Source organism: Nomia melanderi, chromosome 11, assembly GCF_051020985.1.
Source record: "Nomia melanderi isolate GNS246 chromosome 11, iyNomMela1, whole genome shotgun sequence".
Lineage (NCBI taxonomy): Eukaryota > Metazoa > Arthropoda > Insecta > Hymenoptera > Halictidae > Nomia > Nomia melanderi.
This window is the reverse complement of record NC_135009.1, coordinates 13880802-13899713: the sequence shown is the minus strand read 5'-3', so window position 1 is coordinate 13899713 and position 18912 is coordinate 13880802. Positions and strand designations below refer to the sequence as shown.

Here is an 18912-nt window from a genome sequence, read left to right as displayed (position 1 = left end):
CCGATCTCCGATCATCGTCCACCGGCAACGAAAGGCGAGGAAAGGATTTTCAGCGAACCGATAATGCGTGCCGGGCCTAGAGGGACAGGTATTCATTACGGAAGGGCCCGGACGGGGACGGTGTCGACGTTCATTTTCGTCATCGCCGGTGTCCTGCGAACGTGTCCGAAAAAAATGTACAAGATGTCCAGGACTACTTACAAGCCGGTCCCCGTGGACCGAGAGCGTTTTGAAACTTGATCGAGCAACCGATCGGTTGGCCGGAGTTATCCGCGGTTGGCCAAGCGGATGACGCATCGTCGAAAAGAATACGAAATGAACGTGTGCCCCCACGAACCCGTTACCTATACTGCGCCCGTTGGACTCGGAGCTACAAGGTGTGCTGCGAAGGTATGCATGGGATCGCACTTCGAGATGGAAAGCCGTACGGGATCGGTGCATCCTCGGGTCCTTGAAAATCTGGATGTTCCCAGAAGCTGTTGATCTATCGGTGGACTATGGGAAGCTGTGAATTATTTGAATTAAAATAGATAGGATGGATAGGAAGAATTATTGAGCACAACGTAATTCCTACGTTGCACTGTTGTCTGGTTATTTAGGCTATTAACGCTACTACCGAGCACTGACCTTTTGATATTCCTCTGTAGAAACTTGTGTAGCTATTGAGACTTTAATTCAGTTTGGGTATTTTTAAATTAATTTGATAGATTAAGCATCTGCTATGATTTTAATAATCGTGAAAAGAACCGTTCGGTGTTCTAGTGTTATGTTGATATAATTTTAGTATTCTGATGAAGATTCTTTGGAATATACAGAACCTTTAGCAGATGAGAATGATATATCAATTGTTTAAAGAATATCGAAAAGGAAACTATGTGATGATGTCTTGTTTGAGTTATATCATTTATTCACTTACTGCTTCAATTTCGTCTCCGGAATGTCACTCGTCCGCAAAGGGTTAATATTGATAATAATTTGTATATTGTCAGGTTAATATAGTATGTCTTTATAATCTTGTAATCTTCTTACGTGTAATTCTTTTCAAGCAATTCGGGAACTCCAATATCCTGGGTTCGATGGTGAAGCTTCATTTTCTAAGAACGAGGATTCGGGTGTATCGCTTTCATACGTCGACACCCGCGGGCACGTGCGAATGAAACGAAGGAAGAAAGTAACGAGGAAACGTGTTTCCTACGATGCCCACTTTCCATGAGATTCCGAAAGTTCTTCTCTATTTGCGCTCGCCTTGGACGTGCTTCCTCTAAAGTTCAATTGTTCCGTTCACTGTGTTTGGCGAGTATATCCGTCGCCTTGGAACCTAAAGTAATACTGACTTTTCCAACGGTTAATCATTTATCTTGTTCAAGCAAACATAGTCCTTTTCATTTTGCTTTGGCTTTCTATATTCGTATATATCGCACTCGCCCATCGTTCGACGTGTACACTCGTTATCGGTTGATTTCACTACGCTCGAGAGATTTTCCAAACTGAATTCCACAGTTAACCGTCAGTTATTAATGATACTATGATTAATCCTCTGCACTCGATAATATTTCTCACTATAAATACTTATTACTTTCCAATGAAATATCAACGACATTCCACGTAGGTTACAGAGAAGAATATCTTACACAAAACAGAGAGCAAAGCTATTATTCTAATATACCGTGTTAATAAAGCTGACTAAGCAATACCTAAATTGAAATATAAGCCAAATGAAGTCTCGATAAATTTCACGCGTTTAGCTTTTATAAAGACATTTCAAAAACGGTTTAACCACTTGCGCTGGACGTGCCACGCAAGAGACGTTTCTATGCCAAAATTCTCAATGTCTTCCATACATTGATAATCTTGTCGCATTACGCCTATTAGATTACTTCGAAATGTATCACTCTACACAGAATGATTAACAAACTTAGTGTACATATCAGCGAAAATAGGTAAAAACAAAATTCATCGCAGGAGACTGCCAAATTTCTGAATACATTTCCAGCGCAAGTGCTCGGTAGTTCTAGTGTTAAAATTGTAGAATTCATCGAATCAGATAACTCCCGAGTGCAGAGTGATTTGCCTATCGGTCAAGAGGAGCACGACCGCTCGAGCGTCCCGGCACACGCCTTTTGACATTCCTCGTAAATACAAAATGGCCGAGCGGACGCGGTGCTCTCGGGGTTTCGCGTGGATCTCCTGGCCAGCGTGAGTCCGCCGGCTAACGCAACGGCGACCGTTGCGCAACGCCGGCGCAAGGATAAACAATAGCGATCCCCGCGAAAGCAAAGTTTACCCTTTTAATCAGGCGAAATCGTTCCGTATCGCGGCCGGATCGTAGCCTGGATTCACGGAAGCCAGATCCACGGTGCGGGCCTCATGGATCGTTGCCCGATGCTTCGAAAGATTGCATCGTGGCTCACGGATCGTTGCCTCCGATCTCGCGGAAGGGAGAATTCATGGGGATCCAGGGACCTTGCCGGGACTCGTTACGCGTCGCTCGACTCGTTTAGGCGTCAGGACGGACCGCGCGGAGCAGGAAGGACTAGATAGAACGCTCTCTGAACGCGTACCCCGAGGACATCGGCGGACGAAATGCAAATGAAAGAAAAGAAAAGGGGAGAATAAATGTTTCGGCGAATAATTCAAGCCGGCAGGCAGCCAATATCGTCGCCGCTATTCGCGTAGACCGATGTAACTGTCGGCTGTACAACAGGATTTCGCACTTTCCGCGGTGAACGTCGCCGCGGACGTTACACCGGGAATGCGTAATTACGAGATGCGGGGACACAGGTGTTCGGCGTCTGTATATTGGACGAAACCTGATACGAATCCGGAATTATACGAGATCGCTGTGTTTTCTACCGTTAATCCGAGAATTAACCCTTCCGACTCGGGAGTTCCGCGGGACGTTCGATGTCCCTTGATGGGACGCAAACGAGACGCTTTTCGAGCGACTTTAAAAGGCCGGAGGTTCTTTAGATTAGTCAGGATTTTTGGTAACGAATGAGGCGATCATTTGTCGAAGTGGTTAACAGTATGAAACAAATGGGATTACATAATGAACCGTGCAACTGTTTCTATAGTAAAATCTGCAGAAATTCTGAATTAAACTACAAGAAATTCGGTACTAATAGCTTGAACAAAGTTTCAATGTCCGAGTTCTTTTCGAAGACCATTAACGCTCGAACCACCGAATAGTCGAATTTCTCGAATTTCGTGAGAATACATCTTTACTAATACTAGAATTACCGAGTGCTTAAACCTTTGTAAAATTTCGTTATAAAAGCTACAAGCGTGAATTTATAAAGATTGATTTATATTTCAGTTTATGTACCTCTGCAATAATCCTGAAAGAAGAAATTCGAAATTGGTAATTTTGACCTAGCTGGTGGTTCTAGTGTTGACATCCCAATACACTTGAGTATAGGCCTAATCGGTTGCTCTCAGCGGACTCCCATAGAAACGCGTTTGCATTTCCAGCGATCCGCGGGAAGGCAATCAGAAATGGGTCATTTCGAGTCATCCACTAGTTCCATTCGCCAGTAAACGTCGCGGCGCATCCTACTCCGGTAAATGATCGCGGGACGGTAACTCGCGCAGCGAGGCATACACGCACGCCGCTTACGTTTCGTACGTCTCTAATGACACTGTACCCTCGGCTAGAGTACACCGGTGTCGCTGAACCCCGGCGCCTCGAGGCGTTTCACAGGCGGAGGCCACGAGCAGAAGAATCCATGGGCGCGCGGCTATATACTTTGCACCATTACGCTTAATCTACGGCCCCTGTCGTGGCAGCTCGCTCGATTCATAGAGGCAGCGCAGAAAACGCGCCGCGTCACCGGGAACGCGGCTCGTTCGACGTCCCCGTTGATTTGCGATCCCGCGACCGGAAGAAAAACCGACGCTTCGCCTCGCGTCGCGTCGCGTCGCGTCGAGTCGAGTCGAGTCGCTATCAAGCTGGTCAAGGAATCTCCGGCTCTCGTCCTTCCCGCTCCGCCGTGGATCTTATGTAGATCCGCCCGCTGAAAAATATATCCGTATCGCTTTCGCGCCTTCTCCCGTGAATTATTCATGAATATACCCGCGCACGATCACGTTGTCCGGCTGCGTCCCCCGGTGGGGTCTTGATGAATAGGGTGCAGCTGCGGCCCGACACGGGCCTACCCGAAGACGGTTTAATCAATTCTAATCAATTTCGAGGCCTGTAATCTAGTGATGATCTGTAATCGGTAGCTGCTGGCCATATATAAATAAACCGGGCACAGTTGCCGCCGTCCACCAGGACATCTACAATCATTTCAGCGCCATTTCGAGGCGACCGGAGGTCCCCTCAAAAAACGACGATTCTCATGGGAGCATTATAAGATTCCAGTTCCAGGTTGACCTCTTTGACATTCCGAAGGGTCTGTTGTTCGCGAAGCTGGAACTTCTACGACCAGAGGCTTCTACACGTTGAAGAGGGCCTCGCGCCGGCGAGGTAGATTGGTTCCAGGCGTCGAGCTCTCCGAGTTCGCGCGCCGTCCGCCGTGGGAGTGCACCAGAACGGGCGAGAGCGACCGCGTCCGGCCAGGTGAGAACAGAGAGGAGAGAGGCACGGCGGCCTGCCGCGGCGCGGGCGAGGGCGGCGGAAGGAGGAGGCGAGAGCGGAGTTCGTAGAAGGAAAAGGAGAGGAGGGAGAACGGTGAAAAGAGAGAGGCAAGTCGAGCGAAGAGAAGGACCGCCGGCCAATGAGACACCAGGCCGGCGATGACGTCGCCGTTGTCTCACGTCGAAGTCTCACCAAAAGTCTTCGCCAGCCGCCAGTTCGTCCGCGGTCTACCGGCTGGACGAGGAGCTCGTCCTTTTCCCCGACGTCTTCGCCGAGAGGTGTACAGTGGTTTATTTATTTTTTTCCTTACCACCGTTGACCAGCTAGTGAAACCAACCAGCATTGGACCACGTATACAAGGAGGAATCGTGGCTGAAGGAGGCTGCTGTCAGCCATGGGGACGGGTAAGTGATCACGAGGAACCGTCTGCTTCAAGGATCCAGCTCCGTGAATTTCAGGTGCGAGCCATTTAGGCGTCTAACGCCGGTGATCCCTTAACGCGCCGATCCACTCCAGCTTCCTGGCTGTCCTTCCCTTTGCCCTTCGTATGGAACCGTACCTGCGAACGGCAGACATTGCACGACAGTCCCCCTTCGTAGGATCGTTACCCGCGACCGTTCCTATCGTCGCTCACCCGCGGACCGAACGTTCCCGTTGATAAAATAGAGACCAGCAGGAGCCAACGGTCGAAGCTCTTGGACCGATTCACTCCGGAGGAGTCAAGGTCAACCTAGAATATTCGCGATCGACTGGTTTACCGCGACGCTGGTCGTCCTTTCGAGTATTCCCGGGAATTAACACGTTGACTGCCGCGACGGTCATCGGTGGCCTTAGCTTCCGAAGTACCCGAAGACGATTATAATTCATGGGACAACTATCCAATTAGAATGAACAGCGTGAATGAGTGGATAATATTCCGATGCGAGAATCCTGTTACCAGATAATTCATTGCTCGTTTCGATCTTCCCCGCCGAGGGAAAAGCGGCACGCCGAAGTTTTCCATGGCGTTAACGCGGTCACGCTCCGCGGTGCCCGCGGTTCTCCAAAATGGAGTCATCCCTCCGGAAAGAATCTCGTTCCTCCGCGGACGCGTCCGTTCGCCGGGGATCCTCGCTTGCCCCCCTCGTCCTCGGCCCTCCGCCCGCCTCGATCCGGCCTTGAATTAATAATAGATCCTCGCGGGGTACGTGGAAAGTCCGCCGGTTCCCCGTCTTCCGTAAAAGTGTTACACTTTTGCTCGACGCGCCGCGTTACTTTCATCTCGTGTTCCCGCTGGCTATTAATACCCGGCGTTTCCTTCGGTGAAAATCGAGTTTCATGTGGCACGGTTGTCGGTTGCATGTCGGTTGCTGCCTCGACGAAACTCCGAGGCGGACAGCTGGAAATTTCTTCGATGGAAACGGTCCGATCGCGAAATCGGACGTCATGTCGCGCCGGCGTGCGTGCACGCGCGCGCGCGACAGCTGCGACCTTTAGCACATCCTTTGGGCGGATGGTGTCAAGGATGCGCGCGAGACCGCCGATCAGAAATTATGCGACTACCTGGCCGTAACGCGAGTTGGTCGCGTTTTTCTGCGCGCGCGCGAGAGAGTCGAAACGAAACTCCGACTCGTTTTCCCGTGACTTTTTCTCGCGGATCGCGTATCACGCCTGTCACTGGCTTTTCTTCGTGTGTCGGTCGCTGCAGGAATCTCGAGGATCGCTTGTTTCGTGGCTACGATAGATAGAAACGGTTACTAATTGTTCGGTACCACGAATGTTTCTATTATCTTTGTTACGTTTCTAAGTATTTCTGTTATCCTTACTTACATTTCGAAATATTCCCATTATCTACGTTTCTAAATACTTCTGTTCGACATTGATCTTCTGCAATTGTCCCGGGAGGAATCTCGGGCGTTTCATGAATCTCTTGTTCTGTCGTAGCAGAGATAAGCAGAAACAGTTATTAATTAGTCGATGCCAGAGTTCTCACATTGTTATCTAGTTACTCAAGTTACCAAATATTTCCGTCCGACGTCAATCTCATTCTAACTGTCCCCAATGGAATCTGGAACATTCCACGACTCTTATTCTGGAAAACTAATAAAAACAATGATTAATCATCTAGTATCAAAGTTCCCAGTATCTAGTTGCTTACGTTGCTAAATATTGTTATTACCCAATTACCATTTCTATTCGATGTGAATCTTGTTACCCGAAATTCTCCTCGACCCGAAGATAATTCATCTCGTCTCAATTCGTACGTTCACACACGTTCGACTCGACTGCATCCTCACGAGGCGTTTTCGATTCCACCGGTGACCGGTCCTGAACAGCTTTCGAAAGCGAGCAAGAGTCACGGGGCCGTCGCCCATCCCGAGAAAGGAACGTCCGCGAAATCGCTCGAACTCTCGGTCGATTTGTTCTCGACGCTTGCGTCATTGTCCCCGCTGGCGCGCACCCTCTCCGAGAGCCTACCGAAGGAAGACAAGCTTAGACAAATACGTTCCGATAAGTCATCCACTCGAAACGTTGCTCAACCTCGCTTTCCCGGCCTTGCGGATTCGCGTGATCGAATCGAGAACTGTTCGAGAAGCGTCCCGCCAAGGATAATAGATTCAGGGTCGAGTTTAGGCGATCCTGCCGCGGATAGACGGCCGGGCAACAGCGAATTCCTCGATCATCCTCGGCAACAGAGCATCCTTGGGTATTGGTTTACCTGTTCAAGGACGCGGTGGCCGGGAACGACGAACACCGCGAACGAAAATCGGCAAGGTTCCCGGTAGAGCGAACATTGGATAATTACAACGATCGGTTCACGATTCGCGTAGCAATTACGAGGAAATAGAAACGGTCCGACTCCAGGAGACAAGGCTGAGCTTGGTCGTAAAAAAAGAGACAATCGAAGCGCTGGAACTTCGTTGTAACGTTCAAAGATCAAACTTCGTTACTTTCGATTTTCAATGAGCGAAACTTTCACCGTTGCGTTACGTTCCAGTTAAAATGATACCGAAGTAGAATTATCCCGAATACTCGTACAACAATCGAAGTTTCATTCTATTAGCACGGGAATATGTGAAAATCGTCGAGTTCAACGGTAATCGGATCATTCTATGATCCCAGGTTATCTCGTATTTAGAGAAACTCTATCAATTAGCGGTTGTGCGTTCGTAATGTTGCAATTATCCAAGGTTTACCGTATACAGATCGAGGACCGATCTGCCCGGTGGAGATCCTACTAGTGATTTCGAGCGGGGACACGTTCTGTGACGAGCGCAGACGTTTCGCCGGCTGGAATCCGGTTTTCAGCCGCGAGTGCGCGTGGTTTCGCGGGTACACGCCGGGTAGTACCTAGGATGATCGAGCACCGGGGTAAAGAACGGGTCGCGAGTGCGGCCGCGAGTGAGTGAGCAGTTCGATGCGTGCGTGGATCAACGAGGATACGAGTGGACTGTGATCCTTTGGTGTGCTTTTATGGACTCGGACGCGGCCTCGCCGCCTTTGGATCTAACGCAAGTACTTATATTTACCAACGAATCGCCGGGCATTGCGTAAGTCCTGTTAGGAATATAAAAATATAGATGATTAAGGGGAACGGTGCGAAATGGCGTCATTGCCTGCTCGATCTACGTGTCGATTCGCGGATATGGAGGAAAAAAATCGAGGGAAACGCTGCTAACGAGACCTCGCGACGATCACGCGAGACGGAAACGTGTATTAGGAAGAACAGATCGACGATAAAACTGTAAAAGTATATGGTTTAGCTGATCATTATTACCTTGATCGTTCGGGTCTTACAATGTTTAAAAAAACTTAGTTGATAAGACCCGAGCGTCAGTTTGTCTCGGCAGATGCTAAGTGACGCGATATTTTATTCGGTAAAAATGATTATATGTAATAGGTAGGATTCACTGTTGGTTATTTGAAATAGTCGAATACAGTGGATCTTTCCGATGTGAAATTTGAAGGATCGCGTGAAATGATTATTATCGTTCGTAATAGCACTTTCGGCGATTGGTCGAGCTATTCATTTGCACCTTCGTGGAGATTCGCTAGATTCCGTCTGCGTGCTACGAGACAGGCCATTGTAACTAGGAAACGTCTCCCAAACGTCACCGGGGCTTCTATTATCTTGCAAATGCATTCCGAATGCATTACGCGATCATTTGCTTCTGGCCCGTTCGCCGGCGTGGCTCGCGATCGCGCTGAAATAGATCCTTCGTATTCGTTTCCTGGAATTCTACCGTGACGCACGACCCTTTTAACGCTGACTGAAAGAATTGCAGAGGTTAAGAAATAATTGATATCATTAGTATGGTTTGGAAAAGAAGTATAAACTTCTCCTGTAATATCGCGTCAGACTCGCGATGAAAGTTTTAAACTAAATTCGACGAAGCTAAATATTTCATTTATAAACTAAACGTTTCATTGAATAACGTTCAATGCGCGTTAAAAGTAAAGAAATTACATTATTTGTCCCTCATCAGTCTTCAAGCTTCAGAATGAAGATAAACACAGAATAACTTTAGAATCCCTCGTTGTCCGGCGCTATAAGGGTTAAACGTGTATTTATACATCGAGGCACAATGAAGCTGTTTTAACAGGATTTCATTGTTCCGCGTTTTAAGCCATAAGCAACGGGACGTGCTCGAGACACAAAGGAAACTGTTGGCTAAGCGCGCGGCGTATTTAACGCGTCCATCGCGGCGGTGCTTCCTCGCCACGCATCGAAGTCTCCCGTGCCGCATTTAAATCGCTCGTCCGCAGAGTCTTAACCCCGCCGCGTTCCTCGCCACTTTTCGACGCAATCACTTTCTCGTTCTTTTTAGCACCGTCCTGTTTGTCTTTTTAAGTTAATCGCGTCCTCGTTCTACCCAAGGCGATTCGAATTTGCGAATATCGTAAGAAATAACGCGTCGACATTAATGAAAAGTAATAATATTCGGAATATTCATTATTGATATCACTAAAAGAAACAGTGAAGGAGAAAAGATTGTTACCGATCTATTTGTGTTGCTACTTTTCGTAATATTCGTTTTGGATAATCGTGAAACGAATAGTTTCAAATGGCTCAGTCAGATTTCCTCGGTAGTCCCAGCGTTAAATTCACAGTTCGAGCGTTATTCTTTTCTCTAACGAGCAATCGTTACCGAACGTTTACAAGAATGTTAATAGAATTTTTAAAGGTAATCGCCTGTTCGAAAGTACGATTCTAACAACACCTCCGGCTCCGTTCTCCGCACTCTCGTGAGCGATATTACGTGATTGCCGCTCGTTGCCGTGAAACTCCGTGTATCGGCACGCTCATTGATATATCGCGTATTTCCCATTTGCTCGAACGTTTCGCCGGACCTCCTGTTTAACTCTTTGACTGCCGAGGAAACGATCAACGAACCTCCTGTGCCGTTGAAATGGTTTTCTTAACACTTAGACAACCGCTCGAAAAGAAACTATAACATCGTACACTAACTTTAATTGAACTCATTCAGCAGGTGTGATTGGAAATCGTATAAAAGCAAAAAAGGTGCTTAACCCATTCGCGCGGAATAACGAGTTAGACTTCCGCTGTATTTTGTATTTTGCCGTAGTTTATCAATAAATATTAATATCTTGTATTCTTCGATTTTCTGTGTAATACCATACTATCATACCAACTAGTCTAAATATTATTTGCTTCTAAATATTATTTGGATTATTCTCATACTATCGTCTAAGTACATTTTGTCCACGAAATATATAAAATAACTGTCGCGCGAATGGATTAATGAATCGCGGAATATTCCCAGTTCGAGACTTACTAAGTAACAATCAGAATACGCAGAATAAATAATAATGCGTTGCTAAGGAAAAAGGGGCAGATCTTTCCGAAAACTTTCCAGTGCAAAGCATTAAAATGACGTGGCCCCGATTATTTACTTTCCTGCGTCGGGCGTTTCTTATGTCACCGATCGAAGCGGCGCACAATACTCGATCGACGGCGAAAGGCATTGTCGAGGTCGCGGCGCGGTACTCGGTCCGTCATTTTCCTGGTCGCCGATCGAAATTAGCGCGAATGCGTGGACGCGCGATACGCTCGTGGGCCGCGGCGCAACGGGTTGCTCAATCGCGCGCGAGTAAGGGCGCGCGATCTAATGCGAGCGAATGATTCAAAGACGATTTGCATCCCCGAGTTGCGTAGAATACATAACATTAACATCGGCAACCAGCAACTTTGTTTCCAAGCGTTTCGCTGTTAGCGGTAGAACCATTGCGTTTGAAAAATTGGAAAGCTTGATCGTTTGAAACTTTGAAACTCTGAATGACGAGAGTTTGATCATTTGGAACTTTGAAAATTTGAAACTTTCGAAATTTGGAACTTTGAAATTTTTAACTTTGGAACTTCGGAACTTCGGAACTTCGGAACTTCAGAATTTGGAAGCTTTGAAACTTAGAATCTTTGAAACTTCGAAACTTCGAAACTTTGAAACTTTGAAGATTTTAAACTTTGAAACTTTGAATCTTTGAAGATTCGAAACCTTGAAACTTTCACACTGAAAAAATCGTTACTAACGCCGTTCGAACTTCGCGTGGCCAGGATAGTTTGCGCAACAGAAATGTGTATCGCGAAGCACGGCAGCAGTCAGCTTCGAGCAGTCGCATCCGTCGACTGCCTCTGCTGGAAATAATTAGCAAGCGCCACGACTACGGCTATCCTCGGCTGCGTTTCGTTACTCGTCTGCCAAGAGAACCCGGTTATCGCGATTTTAAAACATCAGTCTGAATTAAACCATAACAGGAAGTAATCCTAATCTCGATGTACAGTAGCAGGATCATTTCTCACGCGAGAAGCTTCCAACGAGCTGCTCCGTGACCTAGGATGCGTCGCGTCGACGAGGCATCTAGATTTTCGCGTGTTCCGCGCGTATGTGAAAATGTCTCGATAATTAAGGAAGTACAATCGCCTTATCCCGGTCGGTCGGTTGGCTCGCGGGAGAGAAAAAAAGAAGGAGAAAGAGTGATACCGTGGTTTTGCCTCGTCCGGCAATTTTCTGTCGCATGACTTCTTGTCGTTATTACTTGGGCTCCTTTCGAATTGATGACTCTTCTTGTCCATTCAGTTCTTTGCACGTTCGTAGCTACAGGAAACGATTTAACTCGGACGATCACGAAAAGTTGCATCCCGACGGGCTCCGTAGCCGCGATTTTATTCCCAGCGGCGAACGCTGAACGATCCGGAGCACGCACGGATAGGACGCCGGAATCCTGTTACAGCGTTCTGTTGATTACAGTAATGTTCGTCCAGTAACCGGGTGAGACTCCGTGGGAACGTTCCTACAATGTTCGATATCGTTACCGTGAACCGTGTCGATGGAACGCGTGCGGTGGATTAGAAAATTGATGCGTTGCCTTTCACCTTGGGCCGGCGATCCTTGAACTGTGCTCCAGGCCGTTCTTCGATAATCCTTGAACGTGTATTAGGGATCTGCGAGTCAAACACTTCCTATTATTTTTACTCATATTAATAAACACTAATAATTTAGACTAATAATTTATATAGTGAAAAATAGACTACATAGGTACACGAAGCTATTCCTTACCTTTTATTAATACACTGTCACAGCGTTCGCCGATGACCGCTTCCTAGTTGCTCAAAGGCAATTATAAGAAGCATCATCGGTGACTAGCATGGCAGTCGACGCGTTAAAGAAATAGCAATGATGTTGTCTGCAGTAACATACACGTAGCATCAAGTTTAAGAACCGCTGCGTTAGGGTACTCGTCAGCCGGCACATCCGCCAAACAATTCGGGCCACGACGATCGCGCGAAACGTTGCCCCATAGAAACCCTTGAACGTCCTTGTAGAAACGTTGGAGGGGGTGGGATGGCCCTCGGCGTCCTTGGGGGTCACGGATGGGTCTCGCTGTCCCGTGGAATGCTTTGGATCGCTTCTACCGGTTTTTGTCTGTCGCCGTTCCGAAAGGGCTCGGATTCAAATTCGCGCGTCCCAGCACGCGAGTATCGAGAGGGAGCTATCCCGGCGTCACCCGGCGCGACCGTATTACCATAGAATTGAATTGAATCGAACCGTTCGTTCCACGGCCGCGCCGGTATCGGCAGAAATCAGCGCCGCGACGGGCGTCGCCGAGGATCGCCGGTTTTTTGCCACCGCCGGGAGGAAAGCTCTGAAAACACGGATCGTCCCATCGAGCTGTAATCTCTGCATATTTATGAGTTTCGCAAGTAATATTTAAATCGTGCTTCATTCAATTATGCATCCCCGCGGCGGTTTCCTCGGCCCAATTGCATCTTCGGCCGCGATTCTTTATTGCGAGCGCGAGGGCACACCTGAGATAAACGCGACTCGCAACGATCGGGCGCGCTCCCCGTTCGTCCCGCGGGACGGAGAGACGGAGGAGGAAGAAAAAGAGTGGAGAGGAATAAAAATAAAAGGAAATCATTCCGCTCGTTGTCTCGATCAACCTCGAGCCTCCCCGATAAACGTGGAAACCTTTAACGACCGTATTACCGCCGACCTCCGCGGCGCGTTTCGACTTTTCGACGAGCACAATGGCGGAACTCGGCGAGATCCGCGGATAAAATCGCGCGAGAAGATCCGGGCGCGGGATAAACGAGACCAATCGTCGCGCTATGGGAGAGTTATTGAATATAATCGCAATTATACGCGCACACGTTAGTCATACCCTCGATTGCTAACAAACTGCCGCGTTTCATATTAATAGAGCCCAATTAACGTTAATCGCGGCGGCAGAAGCGTCTGCAATTCTCACGTTCCTATTCCCGATACCAATTCCGCTCGTCCCACTCGGGGAAAATGATTTTTCTTCGGGATCACCTCCGATCGGAGCAAACACACATTCCCTTCTCTCTCCCTCTCTCCCTCTGTCTCTCCCGCACTCTGTCCTCCGTGTTTGAAGCCGGCTATTAGTTGGCGCAGCGATTATCCCGCGGCTAATTAAATTACGCGTGGCGAGCGGGCGAGCGAGCGAGCAAGCGAGGGGCCGGGTTCTCCAGGCCCTCACGAAATCACCGACCGGCTACCGTATAATAAACACACGGGCATGCGTGGCGGTGCGCGCGAGAGATAGAGTCCGGCAGAAGACGACGATGATTAACCGGTCGATCGGTTAGACCGGTATCCACGTCAAGCAACGCGAAAGTGGCGAGGTGCGGTCGTCCATTGCCGATTATAGGCATCCTTCGTTCCTGAGACGCCACTCGCACCTTCCCTCTTTCTTTATCTCTCTCTATCTCTCTCTCTCTGTCTCTCTTTTTCCGTCTCCGTTCAGTCAGGTTCCGCGCGAGAGGGAAAGGGAAAGAGAAACGAGCAGAGAGACGGAGCGAGTAAACCGGTGTGCGTGCACTCTCGATGTGAACGTGTACAGTCGTTCCAAGGTGTACGCGAGCGCGTCCGCTCGATCTTTCTCCGATCTTCTCCAGGTTTTCCCTTCGAGAGATTTTTCTGGTCACGAATGAGCACACCTCGCGACCTTCTGCATCGCATGCCCGCGAGTATCATTCCGGACGTGGAAGATGAGGAACGTGGATTAAACGTAAAGCCACGGAACGGTCCGGATCGAATCGGTAATTTTTTCAACGGATTCGTCTTCGCAATTTACGAGGAGTTTCTGGTCGGCGGTTCAGCTCGGAGGGCAACCTGTGGAACTTTACGGCGGTCTGAATAGTTGAATGAAAATTTCAATTAAGATCACGCGTGGAACGCGGTGTACGCGATGTACGGTTTATATAAATCGCGATCTCCTTACCGGTGTGTTTAAATATTCAACTGTGGATAGATCAACATTCGTTTGAACGGTTGACAGGGTTCCAGTTTCGCGAATTGGATTTTGGGAGTGCACGTTCAACGTTGATTCTGAACGTTTCCCTCTTTTCTAATTAACATCTGAGAACAGGGAAAAATAAGCCGATTAAATGGTCGCACTTCACGGATCTATTTTCGAAGCTATGTAATTTAGTAATTATTTGAGGCATGCTCATCACGTCGTACCGATCTCCCCCGATCCGGAACAGTGTCGTTTTAATGGGCCGCCGGTGGACGAGCGTTGGAAATCGAAAAGCCGATTTACAAGCTATTGGTCGTTCAGCGCCTCCATCGAAAAACCTGTTAATAGGCTCCCAGTCGGCGGAGTGTCAAGTATTTGTTGCGTTTGTTGCGGGCCGCGTAGAATGTTGGCCCTTTGCACTCGGGAGATGAGTCCGGTTGGCACTTGACTTGATGTAGTGGGACTATAAAGTTTACCATTAACATTAACATTAATATTTAGTAATATTACAACACTTATAATGCTTCGTAGTAAAATAATCGTACCGATATCAATGTTAATTCAATATTCGCCATTAAACTCCGCATAACTCAGCCCGCGCGGGACGTTAAGGATACATCCGTTCCTCGATTCGCGCGTGAATTATCATCGAAAGAACGTCCGAGCGTTCTCCAATTAGTCCCGTCGCGGAACCAAAGGTCACTGTTCCAGCTCGGCCGGCTCGGTCCCGGACAGAAGCACTTAGTCACGGACGAGACCGTCGAACGGCGCCGGAATCGTTTCTCCGCGATCGGCGGAGAGCCATCAAGTTTTTCGCCACCGCATTTGCATGGCCGGTTCACGACCTCGGCGTGTCCGCCGGTTCGGTTCGGGTTCGGCCGCGATAAAAAGTGGCGCGGGATCGCGTTAGAGCGGACAGGTCCTTGAACCGATCCGCGAGCCGCGCCGCGGCGCGCCGGACGGTCGGCCGGCCCCGGGAGAATCTCCTCTCCGAGTATCAATATTAACGGCAGCGGGCCGCGATTGTATTAGCGGCGGCCGCGGGGAACTTTTCGAATTTTATTGTACGAGATTCCTTTTCGAGTTACACGTGGAATCGATTGGAAAAAAAACGAAACGAAAGAAATAACGCTCGCCGGGGACGTAACATTTTATCTCGCGCAGGGGCACCGTAACGCCTAGGCATTAACTTAACAGCGAGGCAGTAAAATTGTCCCTAGGCTCGAACGGTCATTCTTCCATACTCCCCGATGCACTTACAACCGCGGACCCTCGATTTCGTTCGGAGCCTCTACGATCTCATTCCAGGAATATCGTTTTGCTGGTTGTTTAATTAACTGCATTAGAGCAGGGAAAAGTATGGGAGAAGAAGAGAAACGATCGACCGGTACCACAGTACGCTCTCCGGCTGGATACATTTTCCTCTCCCGTGTTCTCAGCTTTCTCTCTCTCTCTCTGTCTTTCTCTCTATCCTCGAATGGTCTCTTTCTATCTTGCGGTGCCCGGCGCAGCCCGCGTATTCTGTTGGCTTGTATATCGCGCTCCTCGGAAGCAGAATATTCTTCGCCCTTTCGCGGCCACCGAGTGTAGGCGCCATTACTCGCCTCCGGGTCTCCCTTCTCTTTCTTCTCTCCCTCCTCTTCTTCATCTTCTTCATCTTCTTCTTCTTCTTCTTCTTCTTCTTCGTCTTCTTCTTCTTCTTCTTCTTCTTCTACTCATCCTCCTCTTCTGCTTCTTCTTCTTCTACTTCTACAACTACTTGCACCGCTTCTCCTCCTTCTTATCTCGGCCGTCTCTACGAGTCAAGGACCGTTCTCAAGGAGGTCGCTCCTTTTAACCGGGCGTGTAGCTACACGTTTTCCTTTGTCTCCAGGAATCACTATCGTATCGCGCCTGTTACGTGGCCCCGACGTTTCCCTCGTCGTGATTCCCTCGTAGCGAAAGCGGTGAGCAGGGACTCCTCGCTCCTCCGGGCCCCTTCTGCATCAGGAAGCGGAATAAATGTTTTGCCTTCCGAGCGTGGCACGTTTTAAGCGTGTTGGCGTTCCTCGTACCTCACCGGTGATCCGTTCCTACGATGTTCTGTGAAATGTTTCGTTTTTTAGTACTCGAGAATGACTGGGCGGGATATTGGTTTGGTGTCAATTTGTCGGGCTGGTTGGAGCTTGAAAGGTATTAACCTTCTGCACTCGGGAGCGGTTTACAGATGTTTTATCTACTACAGCGAAATTGTGCGATTAAGAATTCGATACTCGATTTCGGATGGGATATCAATTTTGAATGTATATAATATAGAAATAGAATGGTTTTGTTCCTTAAATTATGCAGGATTTTTCTTTCGGTATTTGGAAACAGCGTGATCTATAAATATAGATGAAATCATCGGGAAATAGTGAATATTGATGAAGAGTGCTTGAAGAGTACTTGATCTGACATAGGAAAATTATCAAGTTTGAAATTCAATATTAAGTATAATCGACACGTGAAATATTGGAGTAATTAAAATAAATAATTAAATTAATTTTAAGCATTGTGCATTTCCAGTGAAAAAACTTTTGGAATGCAGAGGGTTAGAACCGGAGAGTTTGCACGACTACAACGGCGTGCTTCGAGTCTCGATGGATGTGCAGTCCCAGAGATTATAATAAATTCTAAATAAATTGCTCGATAGTTCTAACGTGGAAAAAAGTCAAATTACTCTCTAGATAGATCAGCAGGCTACATGATGATTGAGTCTTCGAGCAATCTTCCGCTAATTACCCACGGACACCCGCCCATTTAATATCATGGTAACTGAATACCAGTCCCGATGAACGATTACCATTTTTTTCCGTTCTATTATTCCCGGACAAAAGGGTGCAAAAGGAATTCGTTGCTCGTGATCTTGCCCCTATTCTTTCAGCGCGTCGTTTTTCAGCGATGGTAGCAATCATCCGTCGAACGAATACCTCCGCGGGTCAGGGTGTCATGGCCATTGGCTCCGTGGGGAGTGTAGACGCCGTCACGTAACACCGGGTAAAGTGGCTCGCGATCAAGATCCTCACCTGCGAGGGATCGATATGGTTAATAAGTTTGAATTCAGTTGCTGTTTCTTTGAAATTTGGAAACAGCATTGAAAAAAATGACATCCTGGCAAATAACGTATGAAAAGGAAATTTGATTCTCTACACGTTAGTATTTCTGGATTTTTCGTTGATCTAATATTTCTTTAGCTTTTGGTAATTAAAATGCAACATCAAATAGAAAAAGAGCATTCTGCCATTACTGGTGGAAAATGGTAATCTCTTATGGTACTCTTATATTTGACGTTCCATTTCGATGACCTCAAACGAAATGAAAATTGCATCAATCATAAATTTGAGTATTGTAGAGGATAAATTTCGCTTTCGAACGATATACGCTATTTGCTGAAATATTCTACTTTCGGACGGAATTTTCCAATTTGATGTGAATGGATACGTCTTGTTCCATGGTTCAATGGTAATATCTGATCGTCTACTTCTCCGCTTCCCTGTCCACGAAACCCGATCGCCGGGCGGCGGTTCTTCTCGATGGCACGCCTGGAAGTGTCACTTTTGCTTTTCCCCGTCGAGTTAGAAACTTGTTTGTCACGTTTCTTTTCGGTTCGTCGAAGCGTACAGCGTCGTACTCCTCGTCGATCGCAGTTATTGCAGTCACGTTCGAGTTTCCTCTCGAACTGCTTTCGTTCACCGGCGCAGACCTTTATTCGAGGTGTGCTACTCTATCGCTGACGTAATCGGTTTTATCGGTTCGCCAGCGTATATCATCGGTTACATCAGCGATGAGCAATCCTCGTTTTGTGCCGGGCCACCGTTGACAGCCTGCCTATAAGCCTGATAATGCCATCTTCCAGAACCATCGAACAGAGCATCGCCGTCAGTGTCTTCCAGAGATTCTTCTCAACTCGACAGAACAATGACCTGAAATAGAAAAATGAAATCAATCTTGATCTTAAAATTATCATATTAACATTCCTTCCTTTATCGGCAGTTTTCAAAATAAACTTATTCCTCAATCTAATATTAGTAAACAATAATAAAAATCTATGTATAGTAGAGATTATAATCATCTAACATCCTAATTAGAATTTTCATTCTCTATCTACCCGTGTCTCGCTCGTCACATAGTCAAATCGACCCACTTCCGAATCTTCATTTCAATACTTCAATTGCGAAGGCGTTCGCGAATGATTCTAAATGAAACTTCTACGAATACAAGACTATGTACTAGACTCCTCGAATCTCAAGAAACACATCGTTCCGATTTGTCAAAAGAAACATTGGAAATAAGTCATATCCGATCGCCGAGTCCAGCGTTGCTCGCGAATCGCGAGTTCGTGTTCTCGCGTCGTGAACACCCCGTTCTCCCGCGATCGTGTTAACATAAAACGTGCCTCGAATTTGCATGCAAATAATAGGTGTCCGCGACGTTGTCCGACGCGCGACTAATTTCTAGCGCAGGCGTTTGCCTAACTGTAAACTCCTCCGCGAGGCGTCCGCGAATTCGCTCGCAACCTGTTATTCAAATCTCACGTCGCGCCGGGGATGCCC

General features: G+C 47.6%; 1 protein-coding gene and 1 long non-coding RNA gene across 3 annotated transcripts in view; one reads left to right on the top strand and one right to left on the bottom strand.

Moving 5' to 3' along the window:
• Window positions 1–409: 409 nt before the first annotated feature.
• LOC116432238 (uncharacterized) lies at window positions 410–18043 on the bottom strand. 2 transcript variants are annotated; one of them, XR_012999650.1, is made up of 13 exons: window positions 17763–18043; window positions 17163–17385; window positions 14887–16423; window positions 14566–14804; window positions 14324–14460; window positions 12136–12721; window positions 11952–12020; window positions 11560–11869; window positions 6746–7032; window positions 6577–6658; window positions 6389–6493; window positions 1030–6293; window positions 410–505 (listed from the first exon to the last, which is right to left on the bottom strand). It is a non-coding gene; the product is annotated as an uncharacterized LOC116432238 (long non-coding RNA). The 2 variants fall into 2 exon arrangements; XR_012999649.1 differs by lacking the exon at window positions 410–505 and having other exon boundaries at window positions 4932–5138; window positions 5214–6293.
• Window positions 4849–18912, top strand: part of dpy (fibrillin-like protein dumpy) — a 121182-nt gene continuing 107118 nt past the window's right edge. The window contains 1 exon segment of the mRNA XM_076371860.1: window positions 4849–4983. Coding sequence (XP_076227975.1) covers window positions 4974–4983 — 10 coding nt within the window. The 5' untranslated portion in view covers window positions 4849–4973.